This window comes from Eretmochelys imbricata, chromosome 15 (genome assembly GCF_965152235.1).
Source record: "Eretmochelys imbricata isolate rEreImb1 chromosome 15, rEreImb1.hap1, whole genome shotgun sequence".
Taxonomy (NCBI): Eukaryota; Metazoa; Chordata; order Testudines; family Cheloniidae; genus Eretmochelys; species Eretmochelys imbricata.
Genome location: NC_135586.1, coordinates 25,896,907 through 25,919,378, shown reverse-complemented (window position 1 = coordinate 25,919,378; position 22,472 = coordinate 25,896,907). Strand labels below are relative to the sequence as shown.

The 22,472-nt window shown below is 43.4% G+C and overlaps 1 protein-coding gene across 1 annotated transcript in view; it reads left to right on the top strand.

Annotated features, from left to right (window-relative positions):
* Positions 1-3,110: 3,110 nt before the first annotated feature.
* HIP1R (huntingtin interacting protein 1 related) overlaps positions 3,111-22,472 on the top strand; it is a 59,882-nt gene continuing 40,520 nt past the window's right edge. Inside the window, exon 1 of the mRNA XM_077834734.1 lies at positions 3,111-3,335. Within this exon, the coding sequence (XP_077690860.1) occupies positions 3,243-3,335 (93 nt within the window). The 5' untranslated portion in view covers positions 3,111-3,242. The remainder of the gene's footprint in view (positions 3,336-22,472) is intronic.

Genomic DNA, 22,472 nt, shown 5'->3' with positions numbered 1-22,472 from the left:
GTCTATCCTCCGTCTTTACACCAATTTTAACTAAATTGGTACATTTAAAAAAGCTATTTTAAATTAAATCAGTGCAATCTCCTACTGTGGATGCATTTATCAGTTTAAAAGTATTCATATCTAACCAACTCAAGCTAAATAATATAAACTCTTTGAAACTTGTACATGTGTTCATACCAGAGGGGTTGTACTGATTTTCTTTTAATTAAATCAATACATAAAACTGAGTTTAGTTAAGGTGCAAAAACTGTGTAGGCAAGTGTAAGAGTTAGTATCTTGGTCATATTATGCATGCTTTATTAGTGCTGCTGTATTTGTTTGGATTCATGTCTGGCATACTCACACACACCACTGTGTCTTAATCTTGTTCTGAATATGGTTTTCTTTAGGCATGAGATGATTTGGAAGATTGCAACTCTCAAACTGAAAGAGAGGTGAAATACTTGAGTGAATTTATTCATGAACTAACACACCTGCAAAACAAACAGATCATGCTCTGAGGCTTTCTGTGGAGATTCAAACTAAATCAACTACCTAACAACAGGTTTCAGAGTAGCAGCCGTGTTAGTCTGTATTTGCAAAAAGAAAAGGAGTACTTGTGGCACCTTAAAGACTAACCAATTTATGCAACTCTTTGAACCTGCATCCGATGAAGTGAGCTGTAGCTCACGAAAGCTTATGCTCAAATAAATTAGTTAGTCTCTAAGGTGCCACAAGTACTCTTTTTTTCTTTTTACCTAATAATAGGGATCTTTGGAAACATATACTATTAAAGGAAATTAGACTTTTATTTAACTGCTTTCAGATAGAGTGTAGGTGTTTCCAGCTACTTGGCCTTTCTAATTAGAGGTCTGAGAAACAGAAGAAGATAGCAATGAGCTTTTTGAACTAATTTATACGTTTTCTGTTAATGTAGTTTTGTATAGAGAAACAAGCTTGATTTTAAAATAAAACAAAAACACGCCTGGATTCAGGAAAAAGCTTCATCAAATAGAAAACCTGGAGAGAGTTAACAATTACACAGTACAGACAGAAAAATTAACATAATTGTCTCAAATATTTTCCTTTTCCCTTAACAGATAAACTGGAACTCTGCTAATTAGGGCAGATCCTGCTAAAGCCCTGAAGGTAAAGTATCTCAACTCCTAAAGAAAGCTGGTATTTAGATGTCTATATTCAAATATCTTACAACACATAACTACAATATTCTTGAACTAATCATAACAGATCATGGTTTCAAATAATTACTTTTTTTTTTCTGTATGCATTTAGTTTTGGTGACTAATCTTATGAGAAAACGTGTATAGGATCATTCCAATTCAAATACTTTGTTCTATCTATAAATGTTGTAATAGCTTAATATATTATCAGTTAATTTACTCAGCAATTTTTGTATTATAGCTCACTTACAGCGCTTAAATGAACTAGTCTGTTGCAGGAAAAAAATCAATGTCTTAGATAATGAAGAACTTTTAGTGAAACAAAAGAATAAGAAAAATTCCTCTTTTAACCCACTTCAGCTGAGCTGCCTGTGAAACACTGCCAGTTGTTAAGACAAGTAGTAAGTTTGTATTAGTGTACATCTAGTCTACGTGAAAATGTGTTTGTGTTATTGGTATCTCATTCTTCCAATCCCCCACTATTACCCTTTTGTTTGCCTCCCATACCTGTTATATGTTGTGTTTAATCAAACTCTTTAGCAGAGGGACTCTTTTATGACGTGTTTGTACACTGCCTATCACATGGGGCCCTGATCACTGTTTGCATGCTCTATATGCTACAGTAGTATAAATATTTATATAGCTGCATACACAATCAAAGAATCCTAAATGACATCCACATGAATAGTACAGCAGCATTTAAGTTTTTCAAAAAGAATGGAAAAAATGCAGTTTAAAGAACAAAATCTAATATGGTGTGCCTGCAAAGGTTTTTTGGTTTTTACCAAAACACGGGTTCTATGATGCATTACTATGCGCTGTAAAAGTGATTTAGTACCTTTTATATAGAGATGGGGGCAAGCACAAAAGTAGCCAAAGAATTTGATGGGTTTGAAATCAAACAGCAGTGGCTTCTTAAGCTTTTTCAGTGTGGCCCACTTCTTACTAGACAGAGCATCAAGACCATTCTATTGTTTGTCCTTGTCTGCATTTGCAATTAACTGTTCAGCAGTGATTCAGTTACAGTTTGTTGGTAGACAGGCTTCTGTGCACATGTGTCAAAATTGAAATGAACCACCTATACTTTTATTCATTACAACATTTTGTTAAAACCTTCAGACTTAAAATGATCTCTTGGTGTAATCAGTGTAGTAAGCTGTCCATCAGTATGCTCCAAGTAAGAGGATTCTATTGTATTTATAAGATCACTTTAGCTATTTTTGAGTTACACAAATAGAGACAAAATTGACTTTAGGATAAACAGGGTGTACTATGGACTAGGGGAGGGTTGGAGTACTAATGCTTATCTTCTGTTTTCATAACAATTTGACATGAGTGAAAGCAAGTGAAGGTGGAGTGCTAAATGTTTAGAAACCTGCTTCCTGACCCAAATCCTTCTCCTGAAGTCAAGGAGGTTTGTCACCGATTTAAAGTAGATCAGGATTTGGGCCTCATTGCATAATTCACTCTAAGGAAATCAGAACAGTTACTGCAGTCTCCCTATGAACTCTGTATTACCCTAGTGGGGAAGAGGAGTAATTAAATACAAACAATCCTAGTTAGTAAACAGGCACTGATCCCCCTCAGCCTTTCCCCGTTGGTATCATTTCAGGATCTTCCACTACCCTGCCTTGGGCAGAAAGGGATGCTTCATTTCATACCCTGACTGTGATTCCAGAATTCAGACTAAGGCTGGGCCTAGGGGCTGCAGTGGGTGGAGGGAGAGATGGAGACAATACTTTGCAGGGGAGCCGCCGCTGCCTGGGCAAAGCAGGGGAGGATGCTGCCTGAGGAGGGAGGGCGCGCAGCAGCTGCTGGTTGTGAGTGGCTGCCTGGGAGTTGAGAAGGGAGGATTCCCTCGCCTCTGAGTGGCTGCTGCTGCCCCAGCAGTGGCCCGGCCCGCCCCCTGGGGGCGCCCTTGCGCTCCCTGGCCGCGGTCTCGCCGGGATGCGAGCAGTTGCGAGGCTGAGTGTCTGGCCGCCGTGGCTGCGGGAGCAGAAGGTTCCGCGCTTCAGCCCTTAGCGGAGCGAGCCGCCGCTTCTCCCTGCCGCCCAGCGGGCTCCCCTGCCCGGCAGCAGCAGCATGAACACCATCAAGAACGTGCCGGCCCGGGTGCTGAGCCGCCGGCCCGGGCACAGCCTGGAGGCGGAGCGGGAGCAGTTTGACAAGACACAGGCGAGGAGGGGACGGCACCGGGGCAGGAGGAGGGTGCTGCATGGCGCGGGGAGCGGGGCAGGGGCAGGGTCCACCCTGCACAGTTGGCGGGGGGCAGCGGGATGGTAGCCGAGCGGGAGGGGGGAGCATGCAGCCCGCCTGCTGGGGGGACGGGGGGAGAGGAGCATCTCTAGGGCGGGGGGCGGCGTAAGGTGGAGACGGGTCTGTGCTGGGGAAGGGGCGAGAGCGGGGTCCCGCCAAAGAACACCCCAGCGAGGGGGTGAGCAGCCGGTGGAGTTTGTTACAGGAAGTAAATCCATAAAGGGCTTGTGGGTTCACTGAGTTGTGCTGGACTCTGACAGAGAAAAGGGGGGTGGGGGTGGGGGTGTGTCAATGGTTTATGGGATCTCCACTGCTTCTTCCCAGGGCAGGCCTGGGCTCTTTACGGCTCTGGGGACTTGTCGTCCCTGGCTCAGGCATTTTATCTCTGGCTCTTTGCTCTTTAATTTTCGTGAATAAAATTCATTAAGTTTAAGACCAAGGGGGGGGAAAAAAAGCAGACACATCTGGATGTGAAATGCCCCCTGTTGATTGCACCGATACAATGTACACTTCCTGTAATAAGGAAACTGTGGCCTGTCTAAATCACAGACACCTTCAACCTTCTTCATTGGCTGGGCCAGCTGCCAACTCGGTTCTTTCCTTTTAGGGACTAAGGGGTGTAGTATATGTTTGGGTGGGTGTCAAGAAGTGGTATTAGGAAAGATCTGATCAGGCTGGTTTGTTTTGTACAGGTAAAAGTGAATCAGTCTTACTACATTTCTCTCATTTCCTCTGCCTATAAGGGTGGTTTTTTTTTTTAAAGAAACGTGTTGAAATGATTGTACTCTTTCTAGTTGTCCTAGTATATCCTGTTTGACACAGTTACAGAAGCCTGATGCAGGAGCAAACCTGTTTTTCTTTCCATTGGCAAAACAGGTCCATTATTATCTAGGAATCTGTGAGGTGAAAAGTTTCACATGTAATTGACTCTGATAATGTTATGTGTATATTAAAACATACACCCTCTTGTTTAAATATCTGTGGTGTGGATTATTTTTAACTTTCTTTAGTATACCTGTTTCTCTGAAAATGAATGTGACTGTTTTTCTAGCAAATGGAAAAAATTGGCTTTTCCATGTGTTGTATACCTTTATAATAGATTTTAAAAATCAGGTGTAGAAATGTCTGTGGGTCTTAAGTTTTGGGAGTTAAAATATGGTATAAAGACGCTTTGAAATAACCTAAAATACAGATATTTAAAGAGGAGACTGAGGAATACAGAATTTGTGGGATGGTTGTTCATTTTATTATTATTTTTATTTGGCGTTCAAGCCCTTCCATAATTGAAAGTCTGTGTTACATTTTTTTAGGAGGCATAAGCAATTAACTGTTGTTTTCACATGGAATAGATAACTCAATTGTCAATTGGCATGAAGGTTAAAATAAGAATGTAGTCAAATAGTTTTCCACAATTTAATAACTTTAGGGAGATTTAAATGACTGTAATTTCTAATTCAGGTGTTTACTAACATAATACACTAAATAGGCTAATCAAAATTCAGTATCTTGGCTAAATATCAAATACCAAATTATAAGCAAAGATGGAATAGATTCTCCATTAAACTGAAACGGAGACATCTGGAACAGATATTGTACAATAACACCTTTTCAAAATATATTTTGACACTATCAATTTTTAGAAAGTTTTGAGGTTTGTATAGAAGTGTTTACACTAAGATCTTAATTCTGCAAACACTTGCACATACCCAGAAGAAGTAATTATTCTTTTATGTTCAAATATTTCTATGTAATAATATATTAAAGTAAAATATGTCTGTGCACTTCTAGATAGACTCATGGTGCTGCAAGGAAGAACCTCCTTTTTGTTCATGTTTATAAAGTAGTTTCTAATAAGTAGATCTCACTCTGTATTTTGAAAGGCTGAATAGAGAGGATACTGCCCCTGCTTATAGCTTTATTTATTAAGTCTGATTTCAGTTCTTTGTAGGACATACTGATGATGAGGCAGCCATATTTCTATGGCTGACTAGATGTATTAGGTCACTTCCTCAAACAGCAAGTGAACTTAAATTCAAGCAATAGTCATGTGAAATGGCAGCATTAATTGAGATCACGTCATTTTTCTACCCTACTCAGCTCCCTTGCAGCAAAATTGAATAATCTCTCCTAATTTGGCCCACAAGATTGTGGAGTCTTTTCTACTTAGTCATGCAGTTCCTATGCATGTGTATTTGGTTGTTTGGGGGAGTCTTAGTTTGGGAGGAGGGGCAGTGAATAAGTTACATAGGGCGCCTAAGGCATGATAAAATAAGTCTAAGCCAGTTTATCCAAGAGTTGTATATTGTGAGTTCACTGACATACCAGATACACAATTGCTGAAGTAATTGGTTTTATAGTTTTTCTTTGCTTCTTTCTTACCTGTGTATAAAATATGCACACAGGGTCTGCTTTTTTTCTTTTTCTTTTTCAAAGGTGCTAAGCACCTGCAGATCTCACTGACTTCAAATGGGTGCCCTGCATTCCTGAACATCAAGCCTTTAGCTCTTGAATTGCCTGAGACTGATGCTGCAGGACTATCCCCTTTTAAATGATTGCACTAAAGAACAGTAATAAACCCTTAAGAAAAGGTTTTTTTCCCCACAGTGTTATCTTCTGTTTGAACACTCCAAATATTGGCAAGTTATTGAATAGAAAGTTTTATAACTCCGGGCTGATGGACATGAGGGTCCTGCAATCCTTTGGAATTCAGTGGTGCTGCTGAAGGTTAAAGACATAGCAGCAACAAAGAATGCTGAACAAGTACTCTGTCAACGCAGAGTGCAGGCCAGGTAAACATGCTGCAAGCTGTTCTTTGCTGCCCTTCAAATGACTTTAAGTCTTGCAGTGATAACCTTTTTTAAAATAGAGGTGGTAAAGTCTGTTTGTCCTGGTCCCATATTATCTTCTGTAGATCACAGGCTGTTCTTGTGCATAGACTTAAAAACAAAAACCCAGGTCTGTTTCACTCATGACACTAGTGTAGGATGGACTCTGGGATTGAAAAGTTAAGTACATTAAGTTGACCCATTTGGCTATTGGCAAAGTGTAATAGAAGCAGATTCACGCCAGGTGCCAAAGCAAATGGAGGAGAGAGAAGAGGAAGAATAAAAATAGACATAGTTGACTGTCTTTTAAAAGGACAAAACACTTCTTCACCCAGAAGACAGCTAGAAATAAACACCTGTTTTTCTGATCGCTTACATGCAAGCGACTGCTATAGTTGCCCTGGAGATGTTATGTGCTCTCACATGAAAGGCATAGTGGCCTGCAGCACTGTGAATGGGAGCGCCGGTTGCTCAGGAATATCTTTCTATTTTGATATGGTCACCCTATGGAAAAAAGTGAAATATTTTGAAATGGATAACGCTGAACAAGTTTTTCATCTCTAATTTCTACTGCTATCACATACTGCAAACAAACTCTTATGTCTTGTGGCAATTCTAATGTTTAGTGCATGAAAATTTTCCCTTCCGCTCCCTACTATAAGAATATCTCAAGTGATCATTTGTTTCCCATCTTCTCCTGACAAAAGGGGCAGATAAGTTTCTTCTTGGAATAATACAAAGGGCATCTCCTGTGGCTTACAGTTGAAAGGCTGTGGGGGAGCAAGTCTTTAACTCAACCTGCTAATTCAAACACCTGATCGCTTCTCCTGTCACATAGCTGTTGTCCCAGGTGTTCTAAGTTCTTCCCCTCTGCAGAGAGACGGAATCTCACTCCATGTTGCCCTGTCCCACTGGCTAACTAATATGCCCACACTACAGTAATGGGAGCCATATATAGGTATCCAGGTTAGCTAGAACAAAGTGAATGAAAACAAGCCGAGTCTCAGTTTCCTTGTAAACACCACCAAACAGTATAAAAAATTGCTGACTTTACTGCTGCTTTATGTTCCTCTTTTTCAGTTTGTCCAGCTGTGCTGGGAAAGGCAGGTAGCTGATTAATGCCTTCCTGAAGTGCATTCTGTAGTATAACTGGCATTTACTGAGGAAACTCAGGCTGCCTTTTGGTTGGGAGAACCAAACTTGCAGTTCAGGTTCCCTTTGGACAAGTCAATATAGAAATTTGACAGGCTCTTACTTTAGAGAGAATCAAGGTGGGTGAGGTACTATATTTTATTGGACCAACTTCTGTTAGTGAGAGAGGCACCCACTTTGTGTCGTTATTATGGGACCAACACGGCTAGAATAGCACTGCAAGCAAAGTTCTTACTTTGTTAGATTTACCTGCTATTGTTACCAGTAACCCCTCTGAACAACTGAAAGGAGACTAGGGAGGAAATATTTCTCTATACTTTTTCAGTTTGCTTTGTGCATTTATCACTTTGGGTGTAATTATTGTCAGTTTTTCCCATAGTCTCTGTGTGGGTCTTTCACGCAGCCACAGAAGGTAGAGAAATTTTTCTAAAATAGGAAAATAGAATTGCAAAAGCATAAATATTGTCAAGAGGTTAGTGTCCAAAACTAGTATAACTCATTTGTTTTATATTGGGAAGATTTCAGACTGATACCTTTTTAAATTAAGTCTTGATCATGCACCTATTTATCTGTCCAAGACCAAATTTCTTAACATCTCGGCAAGTTAGATTGTTTAATATAAACAAATATCTCTCAAGAGCTTTCACTTTCATGAGCCTCATAGGAGAGTACAGAGTGTCACTCATAACGCTGTACACATAACTAGGGTTTGCTGGGGGAGGGGGGTATTCTAAAATAAGTTGTTTTTTTTTAATTTTTCAGCTCAAACTAAAATTATTTTAAAAAAATTGGCAAATTGAAAAGTAAAAAAAAAACATTGTTTCAGATAAAACTAAACAGTTTGTTCAACCTGAAACTAAACATTTTGTTTTGTTGAATTTTTTAAAACGTGTTTTAAATAAAATGGAAAGCAATTTTGAAATAAGTCATTATGAATCAGAAAAAATGTCTTGATTTTTTTTTTTCTGATTTTATTTTAGGACTTTGACTGAAACAATTCAGCGAAATTGACTCGAATTCACAAAATGTTTGTCAACCCAAATCTGCATTTATCATCTGAAGAAAAAAAAAATTTTTAGCTGAAAAATTTCATCCAGCTCCCATAATTAGTGCCACAAACAGTCCAGATAGAAGTGAGAGGTTTTATTAAAGTTGTGGGTGCACCTTTAAATGTATTTGTGCTATAAATTACTGTGTGCCTGGGCTAGCTGGGGCAGGTGCCTGAATCAGTTCAATACATTTTAGTGAATTCCTGGCTAATAACAGTATGCCTTGTATGAAACAGACCTCTTTTCTTTTTGTACCATCCAAAGACACCTTTAATGTAAGACGGATTCTAATGACTGAGTTGTTGTACATTTTTGAAACCAACATCACTTTAAAAAACCCTTTAAAGTAGTCGTAAATTATATTGATGGGCATTTTCAATTTAATTAGAGCAGCCCCTTTGGTTGATACAAAGACAATAAGAGTGTGTCACATTGAGGTCCAATTGATACCAGTGCAGAATGAGCACTATTCTCTGATGTATCACAGCTTTGTGATGGTGGTATCTTTACTGTATGGTTGCTTAGGGCAATCTGTTGTACTTCACTGAAGAATATTGTTGTAAGAGTTGGCACTTCAGCCAAGAGACTGAAACTAAAACTGTCGTATCAAAGAGCTCAGAGTGGGATTTCCTTCCTTGCTTTACAAGTAGTTTCTATTTCCAAATAAAGCATCCCTCACCTGGAACGGTTCCCCTCCCATAGCCACCTTTATGCATCTAAAAAGACTTCCTCATCCACTCAGCCCAGCTGGGAGCAGATGCCAAGGGGGAGATGACATCATCCCAAAGGAAGTGATGCTTGTTGACATGCAGTCACAAAGAGGCCTGATTGTACATTCCATTCCCAAACAAGAATCGCCATTGAGCAAAGCAGGGCAATGCCTGTCCACATTGCCTCATGACTGCCTCTGAATAAACCTGACCTCTTCTTGAGTCACTTCCTTTGGAATGGTGTCAGTTTGCCTTGCCATCTGCTCCTGGCTGGCCTGGGTGACTGAGGAAGCCTGCTCAGAAGCAGGAAACCTTCTCTAGAGTATGGCACACCGTACCAGCTGAGGGACACTCAATTAATAGAACAAGTTGTCGGGAGCCATTGGAGAAAGGAGTATGATGGATTCAAGAAACATTTACTGGCCAGCACCTTTTCTTGGCAGTAACCCTTGTGGAACTGTCTAGGGCTATTGTTGGAATACGTGATTGGAGAGCTTTAAAATCCTTATTCTGTGTTCACACTTTCATTTGGGTATTACAGCCTGATCCTGAGCTGCTGGGAGCTCTTAATTCCTGTTCTCAAAGTCAGTCGATTTTGACCATCAGCACCTTGCAGGATTGAGACTCCTCCTCCCCTCCCCCACACATGCTTGAGCACTCTTTGGAACTAGGAGCCAAATTGTGGCACAGCATGAAAATTGCTTCAGAATGACTGCAGTCCGGTTTCTGATCACCAGTAGCTTCATGCCCCCTCCAGCTTATCTTTCCCCATGTAGATCATTTATAGAAATGTGAATAATCCTTTCTTTCATGCTGCTTGTTTTGCTACTTGTGTGTCTGTGTGGGTGCGTATATAAAATGTTCATTTAAATTATTTAAGCATGATTTAATAGGAACACTGGTCTTAAATTCTGTTGTGTCCCCTAACTCTACATTTTGGGGCTGAATTTACCTAGACCGTGTCCCTGTAAGCATACATACTGGAGGTGTTAGTGAATCCATGACAGATACAGGCATAGAACCCAGGAGTTGTAAAGTGTAGCTTGGAATAAAATCCTGCTGGGTTTTGCATTCCTTAGGCATTCAAAGATAAACATCTCCACCAGAAGATTCAAAGATCAAATGAACCAGGCAGATGCCCAGAATACAATGTATATTTCCACTTGGTATCACTTTCATATTGCATTTGGTTTGTTTAGAAGGCGGGGAAATGTTAGTAGGACACTTATCCTTTTAAATAGCCATTGGGAATTAGGCCAATTTGACAAGCCTTGGACCAATTACTGTAAAAGGTTTACAGTGCACTGTTCTGCTACCAAAAATAAACCACAAGGGTGGCCTTACAGAGAGCATTATGCGCTGTCATGCAGGAGACTTGGTCCCACCTCTGTGATGGGGAAGATGGTGGCACTTTAGCATCACTGCCTCGTGCAAGACAGTTGGAAGAGCATTGGGTGGAAGTATCTAGCAGTAATTAATGTGGCCTGAAATGAAAGAGTGGGTGAAACACCAGTCTCCATCAGCCGGACTGTGTAATCATCAGGTTTAGTCACTGTATTGGTACGTAAGGGTTTTGAGTAGGAGACTATAGTCTGGCCTAATGGGGAAAAAATCTGGCCACTTGTTGTCCCTTCATAACTCATCAAAAGTCCTGATTCTGGAAATAAATATAGGCAGGGTAGGTGGGTCTGGCTCCAATGAACTATGTATTCAGTGAACTGGAGTGCAGGTTACAGCTCAAGAAAGACATTGAAATGGTCTTAGTTATTCTTTCTCCCATAACATCATTTCAACCTACTTTGCCCTTCTAGACCATCTGCCATCCAAGTATCTCTCAAAGTGCTTTATAAAGACTAAAGCATGAAAAATGTCTGACGCAGGTATTTATTCTCCCCATTTCTCAGCTGGAGGAACTGAGGTGATTTCTTGCCCAGATGCACGCAGAAAATCTGTGGTAGAGTTGGGAGTAGAACCCAGGTGTCTTGACTCCTAGTGCTGTTGTAATGCCTACAGACCCTGGTTGGCGACAGGCGGGATTGAACCTGGGACCTCTGGAGCTTAGTGCATGAGCCTCTACGGCATGAGTTAAAAGCCAACTGTCTGTTAGCTAAGGCTGTAGAGCAAACTTCATATATAAAAAATCACACTCTTCCCGCCCCCGCACCCACCAGGACAGAAAACGACACCTAGGAGGTGTGTGGGTTACACTCTGCCTTACCCCAAGCCCTTCCTTCTAATATTACTTGATGTATAGTTGTGTCCAAAGTCACTAGAGCATCCACCCTGCCCCTCTATCTTCTTGGAGCACACAGGATACCAAGAGACTGTGAAGACCATTGCTGACTCTGTTGCATCTTGGTTATGCCTGGAACACAAGAGCCAATTTTCGTACATTCTGCACCATAAGTCTAGAGATACTGAAAATGGAGGATGTGGAATTATATGCATGAGGTTCATATATACAAGGTTCAGTGATATGATACAGCCCCCAATACTCCAAATTTTGGTCAAATATTTCCTACTTGGGCTCCAAACAAATCCCACTTTCATCTCTGTACATCTTGTTCTGTCAGACTGAGTGGCTTCCCTTGGGGGCCATTCTACCTAAGCACCATTCACCATCCCAGAGTAGCGGGAGTTTAAATGAGCAGCAGTGAAAGAGTTATTCATATTCATATTTAAATTGTCTCCACCGAGCTATGGAGCTAACATCCCAGTCAGATGAATGGGAGGCAGTTCAGAACGTTCAGCGCTATTGCAAGGTTATACTCATAGGCATAAAAAATAAGAGTCTAAATTCAGTCAAAACAAATGGGGTCACTATGTCTGGCATGCCATACGATATTGGCTCAGGCAGAGCCTGACTGGCTCTAGAAATGCCAGAATGGGTACCGTCTGCTCTGTCGTATAGTCACTTCAGCATCTTTTTTTTAATTGCATAAAGGGATCCTTTAAAGAGTTGAGCAATCAGAGTTTGAACACCTATCGACCTCGGGGTGTTTTTCCAGTGAAGATCAGTCTAGGAATTGCCAGTCCTTACCACAATCCTCAGGAAAAATGAAGGGTGAGCCTTGGACTGGGTGATCATGAGTGTGAATGCGTCAAGGTGGATATTCCAACTGACCTATTTCAAAGACATCCTCCAATCCCTGCGTAGTCTGACTTTCCCAAGGCAGCTCGGTGAGTAATGGCCTCTTGCCATGGAAATTAGACATTGACAAGGGGATTGGCAGTACATCCAGATTTGATGATTTACGTCCAGTGGAGAACTGGGACGGAAGAGTCAGAAGGATGAATCTTGGCTGAACACAAGCGACTAGAACTCTGACCCTGCATTATTAGTAAATAGACAGGCATGCGCAGCTGGAGGGCGAGATCCACAGCTGGGGTAAATCAGACACTGAGATTTAAATTTAATAATGACAATTTAATAATACTAATTCCTAGCTTTTATATTGTGTGCTTCTGCCATAGATCTCAAAGCACTTCACAAAGGAGGTCAGTATCATCCCCATTTTACAAATGGGAAACTGAGGCACGGAGAGGTGACATGTCGTACCCAAGGTCACTAGCAGCCCAATAGCAGAGCTGGGAAGAGAACCCAGGTCTCCTGAGTCCCAGTGCAGTATTCTGTCCACAAGGCAACACTGCCTCTTTCTACCAGCCGAGGGTCTGGCCCTCCATTTTTAATGCTTTTGTCTCCAGTCCATTTGAATAATTACAAATATTTCTTCTCTTGCTCTAAAGCATCTTAATTGATTCAGAGCTTTGACCTTTATAACTTGGGTTATAAGCCTGAGTGACTGTAAAATAAATGTAACACATGGATAATAGATCACTATTGACATTATAGTTCTGTACATAGACTTCAGTTTTTGTACCTCTTATGAGTAAGTTTTAAAAAAAAAGCCAACAGCACTCCACAGAGTGGAAGGCTCAGGGAATTAGTAATAGAAATGGCCTAACCTGATGCTCACTTTAGATAAGCTATTACCAGCAGGACAGTGGGGTGGGAGGAGGTATTGTTTCATATTCTCTGTGTATATATAAAGTCTGCTGCAGTTTCCACGGTATGCATCTGATGAAGTGAGCTGTAGCTCACGAAAGCTCATGCTCAAATAAATTGGTTAGTCTCTAAGGTGCCACAAGGACTCCTTTTCTTTTTGCGAATACAGACTAACACGGCTGTTACTCTGAAACCTGTCAAAATACACAGCCTCTCCCCTCAGGTCCTTGGTCTGAAGCATCCGATGAAGTGAGCTGTAGCTCACGAAAGCTCATGCTCAAATAAATTGGTTAGTCTCTAAGGTGCCACAAGTACTCCTTTCCTTTCAGTACAATCTGAAGCTCACTATAGTCTGACACCTTCTTAGTGGGTTGCATCAAGAAGGTTTGCGTGTTTATGTTCCCAAGAGTCAGGTGTCCACATCCCAGTTAGCATCCTGGTCTCAGCAGAGAGAGACCAAAGGCAGAGTGGATTTTGGAAGCTGAACTCTGCTTCTCACTGCTGTGGTCTCCCCATAACCAGGGTGGTGCACTTTGAGAGTAGCGTAGCTTGTGTGGCTACTCGCTATGTTCTACCTGTTCTGTGGACAGTAGGTTCCCAAGTTGTCAGTTTGGCCTCATCACAAGCAGTTCAATTATCTTCAACTTTAAATCAAAATCTATATAGTGAGGACTTTGAAGCAGGGAATCGATGGCCTGGGAAATGCGAGGTTCCCTAGTAATGTCATGTCAAAAGGAGAGAGGATTGACACATCAGAACGCCAAATGAAATCCTCTTCCACCCATATCTCTGGACTGAGTAACCTGAGAAGCCAGGATAAACTCCTCAGTTGATTCAGACTAGTGCCCAGCTTGGCAAATATCATCTCCCTTTCCGTTACAGTCTTGCTAAGGCAATGCATCTGGAAGAACAAGCTGCTACTGTTGCTACAGCTGCTTCCTGTGTTCTGGCTCAAGGAGGCTTCTCTGGCCAGCTTTCCGTAGAGCTTGTCTACAACTGGAAATTACCAAGATAGCTGTTCTGGAATGACTCCATGACCCCGCTTACTTTGGAATAAGAGTGTGCATTCAGGGTCTCCTTTGGAAGACGTTATTCCAGAATAGCTATTTCAGTAAAGTTTCAAGTGTGGAGAGGTCCTTAATGCCCAGGCCCTGAGGTCTCACACTGCCCTTTGGTTTCAGAGTAACAGCCTTGTTAGTCTGTATTCGCAAAAACAAAAGGAGTACCTGTGGCACCTTAGAGACTAACCAATTTATTTGAGCATAAGCTTTCGTGAGCTACAGCTCACTTCATCGGATGCATCCGTAGCTCACGAAAGCTTATGCTCAAATAAATTGGTTAGTCTCTAAGGTGCCACAGGTACTGCCCTTTGGGGCACTTTTCCCAGCCTGGCTGCAAAGTTGCACTAAATGCCAATCTCCGGTTATCCCTGCTACAGCGTAGAGTGGAAGCAGGAAGCCAGATGACCTGGAATCCTACTCAACTGCCTTTGGGGCTGGAGCCATCTCATGTGTCCCTGTGCCTTAATTAGTGGAGGCAGCATGACTGTTTGTCAATAGTGCTTGAATGAGTCTCTGTCTCATTGCCTTGTGGTCAGAGCCAATACCTCACATGTTCATCAGGGCTGGGCGACTTCCTGGACAGCCAGAAGAGTGGTTGCTCAGGTCTTGAATCGAAGCAGAGAACACAGCTTCCCTGGTTTAAAGCCTATAAATAAAGGAATGAGTTCACTGAACTGGGGAAAAGGGAAGTTCCTCACTGGTCAACATTTGCCAATCTAGCCCTGGGGCTAGCTCCTGCCTCCCTTGGTGTAAATAGAGCAGCCCATGGTCCATTATTAGTCATGGAGTTGCAGGTCCCAGAGGGACATGGTGTCATCAATGACAGCTGCTTGTGGGATGGGAGTCTCATCCTTGCTAGGGAGTAACTAGAAGGGTTCAGTGAGTTCCTTTTTAAAAAATGTATCCGCATCCTTGCGAATTGCCCTGGGCGCCATATACTCCCAGGGCCAAAGGTAGCTGTACTGTGAGCAGACAATGGCATAACTTCCTCCCTCCCTCAAATACCTGCTGGTCACCAAAAGAGGTGTCGGCCCTAGCACGTGTACAGGGTGTGTACAATGACCTGCTTGTCTATGCTGGCTAGAGACTGCTGCATTACATCCATCTCAGAGCTCTTCTCTGCTTCATTCCACGTTAGTTGTAAAGCAGCCTTACCATCAACCCCAGGACTGTTCTATTTAGTTTCTTTTTAAAAGAGAGTGAATTTAAAACTTGTAAAAAGAAAAGGAGTACTTGTGGCACCTTAGAGACTAACCAATTTATTTGAGCATGAGCTTTCGTGAGCTACAGAAGTGAGCTGTAGCTCACGAAAGCTCATGCTCAAATAAATTGCTTAGCCCCTAAGGGTTAGTACTCCTTTTCTTTTTGCGAATACAGACTAACACGGCTGTTACTCTGAGACCTTTAAAACTTGTGAAATTGATAGCCCTGGTGACCAAAGTTCCCTCTGTCACGCTGTCTGGAGTAGCTCACAACTTTGAGTGCCCACCTCAGGGCAGACACCCCAAACTGGTGTTATGTTCTATAACTGGATTTCACCAAGCCAGTAACTAACTGGATCACTATTCCAGTCTTACCATGGAGTCACAGGCAGTCCTCTTAGACTCTCCAGCCTATCTTGCCACCCACACAATCTGGATTTTGTGATAATGATCACTTAAACCAAAAATCACACCAGATCAGGTTTCTCCCAGTGTTACCACAGATAAATTGGTATTCCAGATCTTACACCAAAGACAACATTGCCAGCCAATTCTATAGTTAACTATAGGTTTACCAGCTAAGAAAAGGAAATGAGAGTTATTGAGAGGTTAAAGCAGGTAAAATATATTAACAGGTGAGTCACAGTTTGTAAGTCCAAATGGTGGCAGAGATGTAATAAACTGCCAGTTTCCCAAGAAAAATTTCAAGGTGCCCAGAGGTGTCTCTGGGGATCTCTGCTTTGTATTTGGCCCACTACCCTGTAAGAGTCCAAACAATCTGAGATAAAGGATCTTTGAATCCATATTTATATCTTCTCACAGAAGATAAGCTGACAGTCTCTTTACCCAGTTTTGCTTTTTCTTTGATGATGATGAGGGGTGAGGAATGCATTTTGAGTCTCTGACCTCAGGTCACCACACACAGTGGCCGTTTGCTTTGAAATTAGCACCTTTTCTGATAAAGTCCTTCATTAGCCTTCCCCAAGTCACCTTTGATGTCTGATGAGTTATTTAGTTACAGGGGTATTTCCAATGGAAATGTTAGCTTATTACATTATAATGGCAACAGATACGTGAAAACAACAGAAGTAACATTCCACTAGTTTTCATGAAGCTTAAACGCCTGAATACACTCTTACATTTACACTCATTTTGACCTATACTAATACATAAGTGAATTGGCCCGAATACACTCTAGCATGACCAGGTCAGCCAGCATCACACACACTATCCACACAACTGGTATAGGATGGGCAGTACAAGCTTCCTTGAAGTGAGCACCCCCAGAAGTGAGAGTTTAAGTCTCTGTCTCCATGCCTGTTTAATCCTTACCCTCTCATCACACTGCCAGCAAAGATACCAGTTAGTGGTCAGTGAGGCAGTGATTTATGACATGGACACCTGTCCATTGGAAACTGCACTGAGACCCACCAAATTAAAACCACATTAGCACTGAATAGCCATCCATCAGTAGGCATTGTAGATCAGTGCTGGCCTAGGCTTACCTGCAGCACCTGAGCATAATTATTTGGAACTAGACTCCAGCTGTGGAACCACTGTCTTCCTTCATTGGCATGTGGGAGAGACTTAGATTTTAGCAATAGCTAAAGAAGTGATTTTTCTTGAACTCTTGGCTAAAGGGGAAAGCCTTTAGCGTATAGCGAGGGTGATCCATGTTTTTCCATGTCCGGTTTATTTAGTGATGTGAATTCTTACATCTAAATGAAACTCTCATATCAAAAAGTCAGTGAATGGATTCCATCAATCAGTTCAGAAGAAATGGCGTTTCTGGCTAGGACGTTTTTACATCACCTTTCCTCTACTCAAAATTACTAAGATCCAAAAGGATCTAACTTCTATTAAGAATCACTTGTTAAAAGTTGTTGCTTAAAACAGGCTTCTCTAGTTCTTCAGTGCTAATACTTTGAGCCTTACTTACAGAATTAGAAATGAGCTCAGTCTTCTGAGTAATAAAAAAAGAAAAATCATAATCATGCTCTAGTCTTATGAAAGACTGCCTGGGACACAGAGCCAACTCTCAGTGGAAGAGAACTGAAAAGCAAGCTCCCATCCCCCAGAGAAATTAAAACACAACAACTCCGCCCATGGGATCATAAAGGGCTCAAATCCTGCTCTCTTGTTTATATACATGCATAGGCCCATTGACTTTCTCCTAATGCTTGGCTTCTCAGCAAAGAGGCTACTTATGGGAGTGAGTCACATGATTGTGCAACGAGACACAGAACTGATCTCATCCTCTCTATTCAGTATTGCAGGGTGGAGGTAAACTGAAAGTTTGCACAGCTCTTAAGTGCTTTGTGACCATATGGACCACTTGGGAAGGCTCTGAGGACACCCCTGTATGGAATCCTGATGCAACCCCCTAGGTCTGCCAGATGGGGTTTTAGGCTGACTCTGTAATCGATTTGGGAGGAGAGCATCTTTTTCAGAGTAGTAGTTGTGTTAGTCTGTATCAGCAAAAACAACCAGGAGTCCTTGTGGCACCTTAGAGTAGAGGTGGGCAAACTACGGCCCGTGAGCCACATCCAGCCTGCGGGACTGTCCTGCCCGGCCCCAGAGCTTCCGGGCTGGAGAGGCTAGTTCCCGGCCCCTCCCCCGCTGTTCTCCCTCCCCTGTAGTTACGCTGCTGCGCGGGCAGTGCGGCTTGTGCCCGCCCACCTCCCAGGCTTTCCAATAAGCCTGTCCCGCCGCTCTGAGTGGCCTGGTAAGAGGGCGGGGGGAGGAGCGGTGGGATGAGGGGCAGAAGGTCCCGGGGAGCACACAGGGGGCAGTTGGAGGGGGCGGAAGTTCGGCAGGGGGGGCGGTCAGGAGACAGGGAGCGGGGGGGTTGGATAGGGGGTCGGGGGGTCCCAGGATGGGGGGACAGGGAGCAGGGGAAGTTGAATAGGGGGTGGGGTCCTGGGGGGCAGTTAGGGATGGGGTCCTGGGAGGGGGCAGGCAGGAGACAAGGGGGGGTTGGATGCATCGGGGGGAGCCTGTCAGGGGGTGGGGTGTGGATAGGGGCGGATAGGATAGTCAGGGGACAGGGAGCGGGGGGGTTCGATAGGGGGTGGGGTCCTGGGGGGGCAGTTGGGGGTGAGGGGGTCCCAGGAGGGGGGGTTGGATGGTCAGGGGTTCTGAGGGGGGCTGTCAGGGGGCAGCAAGAGGGAGGGGGCGGATGGGGGCAGGGGCCAGGCTGTTTGGGGAGGCACAGCCTTCCCTACCCAGCCCGCCATATCGTTTCGCAACCCCGATGTGGCCCTCGGGCCAAAAAGTTTGCCCACCCCTGCCTTACAGACTAACACATTTATTTGGGCGTAAGCTTTCGGGGACTGGCTACAGCAGGCTCTTGCAGAGATGGTTTTATGGAGGTGGAAAAACAGGTAGACATTGAGCCCTTGGGTCTAAAAGACAGGCATGTTCTCATGGGAACACAACAGCACACTGTAATAATAATTAGATCTTTTCAGTGGCTCTTAAAGCACATCACAAAGGTTCTCAGTACCATTATCCCATTTTTACAGATGGGGAGATAAAGGCACAGAGAAGGGAAGCAACTTGCCCAGGGTCACCCAGCTGGCTAGTGGCCAAGCTGGGCATAGACCTTCATTTTCCTGAGTCCCAGTCCCATGCTCTATCCACTAGGCTACACTGTCTCCTTGTATCTGGAAGGGTTCCTAACACACTTCCTCCAGGCACACGGTAAACCACCTGTGTGGATATTATGAGACTTTACTGGCTGAATAAACCTAGGAAGAATGAAAATAAAATCCTTAGTGCCTGTTTGATCAGCACAGAAACATTGCTTCCTACTGGCATAGGAATTGCTGATTTCTTGCATCAGTCTGTATCCTGCATTGTAAGTCTTGTTTTTATTAATAAACCATCCTTAATCAGATCATGACAGTTGGTGTATCTAAAATTAATTCCCAGTGACATTTGGTCACTTGCAAACCCCCATACTAAGAGCTAGAGTTTAAGGGGGCCCGAGCCTGCAATGTACTGCGAGGTGCTAACACCCTCTGTTCCGATAGGACTGAAATGGGGTTGAGGGTGCTCAGCCCTGTGAAAGATTAGGCCCTGGGTTAGCAGCTCTGTGAGGTACCTGTGAGTACATTTTGCTATGCGTTTCAGACTGATCAACTTTAGGGGGTAAGAGGATTAGATCAAATTATTGGCTTAGCTACTTTACTACAATTACAGCCCAAATGTCAGTTTAAACCCACAGGACTTCATTAAATACACTGAAAATAAATCCTGCATCTCTTCTCTCCAAGCCCATAACCTGCCCCTACAGTAGATCCTTCCAGCCACGCAGGCTTGAGTGTGTCTGCACTGTACTGCTGAGCCTCAAATAATTAAGATCTTCTGCAAAAGTAAATTCCATGCTGAGCAAATAACCTGACGGACCTTTCTATAACCACACGCACTGGGCCTCAGACACCGCATCTACCTGTGTTTGGGGGAGCGGGGATTAATTCAAGTGGCCTCCAATAATGAGGGTTGTTGCCACCAGTGCTAAAATTTGTGGAAGTCTATTTTCATGCTTCTAGCCTACATTCGAGAGGGACAGTCAGGCTTCCTGACCTATTTTTTGTGTCACAGCCGCAGCATTGCATTGTATGAAGGAACAACTATTTGAGCAGACTGAGTTTAGGGCCTCCCTAAACCTAATATCATTGGGGTTCCCCTGACTCCTGAAGCCAGACCAATCCCAAACATCACACCTCCTCCCCATTTGGATGCACATGCAGACTGATCAGGTATAATCTGTTTAATTCCTACATTCATTCATTGCTACAGTCTGAATTGGGGTCTGGATCTTACTCAGGGGGATGGGCTCTGAGCGAATAGTTCTTCCGTTCTAAATTCTCCAACTGCTTCACTTCGGTAACTTTACACCTCCTCCTAATTTGTCAGTGTTCAATAACTGTGCTCTCCTGCTCAGCTGGAGAGCAGCACCCACTACTTCAGATGTCTACTGGAGCCATTCTCCTCCTCACCAGTTCCTATTGGAAATAGCTGCTGCCCATCTGTTTCTGCCACATGGCTACCGGCAGAACCCCAGAAATGAACAAACATCTAATGTCCAAGCGACTAATTCCTAGAGCCTTTGCTAGCTGGAGGCTCCCGACTAATTCCTAGAGCCTTTGCTAGCTGGAGGCTCCCGACTGATTCCTAGAGCCTTTGCTACCTGGAGGCTCACGACTGATTCCTAGAGCCTTTGCTAGCTGGAGGCATGAGCCTGACAAGTGCTAAATGAACAGGTGTCCTCGCCACGGGGGCTGACACTGATTGGAGGCTATGCCAGCAGCCGTAGAGGAGGGGCCAATCGTGGAGGCTGAATACATGTCAGCGGAGCCCATATTACTCTGCTCCTGTGCTGCACCTGAGAACGTCCGCTTCCAGGGCTGTTGAAACAGGAGAAAGAAACAATAGACAGTCTCTGCCCCCTGGAGAAGGCCTTGGCCCTGGAATGCTCTACTAAAGAAACCCAAAACTAACAAACAAAGCTGGTAATGGAGTCCTCAGCTTGTCAGACAGTGCGGCGGAGACTCCACACAATTTACACGACCTTCTAAAATGGGTCAGCCTCAATGGGTTTTTTTTTATAGCTGCATTAATAAGACTGGGTAATGCACCACACTGTTTCAGAGGCATTGGTTAGGAAGAGAAGCCATTAGGTTGCTTGGTAACGGACACAACACCCCTACCCGGGGTAAGTTATCCCTGAAGCTTACACACTGTTTGATGCTATGAAAAGCAAAGCAACTGGCAGATGCCAGTACAGTGTCTCTGTGAGACAACTCACTGAAGGGGCCTTAAGGCAAGTAGGAGACCATAAAAAGTCTTGCTCGGAGGGCTGGTATCTTTAGCATCAGACAAGTCCGCATGTGTGTACACAAATTAAAATTGTAGAAGGAAGGCACCGGTTGCTACTCCACTGGTTTTCAAAGTGCTGTCAAAGTATTAACCACTTAATACCAGCAGCTGGTTCTTGCACTCAGCTACAGCCTAGCTGAAGGCCTAATCCTGAAGGGTGCTGAGCGCCCTTTACTTCCCATTTAAACCAGCACCTCCTGACTGCGCTCAGTTCCATTTTTAAGTGCAAACATGGATGATGAAGTGCAGTTTCTCAAAGCTAATGCTGACAAATCAAAGACAGCAGTCATCTAAGTTAAAATGTGTTGCCATTAGTGCCTACAGATGATGTGACGTTAATTGGCATTGGGCATTTATCTGGGTCTGTATAGATCTCCCCATTTTAGTAGCTGAAACAGAAGCTGCTTATTTACATCAGTTTTTTCTAGATGTGACCGTCCACTGGATTTTTGCTGTGCTCCAAAGGGAGTGGGGGATGGAACTGAAAAGTGTATTACAATCCCCAATGCACGACTCAGAAAGGCCTTTTAATAGCTCTGTAATTAACACCTGCAAAGCAGTCCCATTCTGCAGAAGAAAGATGCCTTTTCCCTGGTCAAGGAAAGCGAACTCACCCTCTCCTCCATCATGGAGGAAATCTTAACTCCAACCTTTGCCCGACAGTGGAGTTTCAGGTGTAGAGTCCAGTAAGCATCATATCCAAGCGAACAACTAGATGTGTATGAAACGGCTGCATTATGTATGTGCTGATCGATAGGAAGCAAATCTTTTTTTTTTCTTTTAAATGCCAATTGTCTAAGATGTACAGCTGCATGATGGATGGCAGAAGCATGGGAGAAGCAGGGAATGAATTAAAAGGAGGACCACTTGCATGATGGGGTAAAGATGGCATTTCCTAAGCAGCCTCTCTCTCTCCCTCTCTCTCTCTGCCCAAATGTCTGGGCAGAGAATTATATCCTGGCCTCCAGCTTCAGAAGGAGTTTTGCAGAATGCATGTGAAAGCCTGAGTTGTACATCCCTGCCAGAGAAAGGGTGCTTGAGGAAAGCCACCAAAAAATAAAGTTCTCATTCACATGCTGACATTCCAGCTCTGATCACCAGGTTGACACTTTTCCAGAACCTCCTTGCTGCATACAACAGCCTGGTGCATCCCTAGCCTCTCATATAT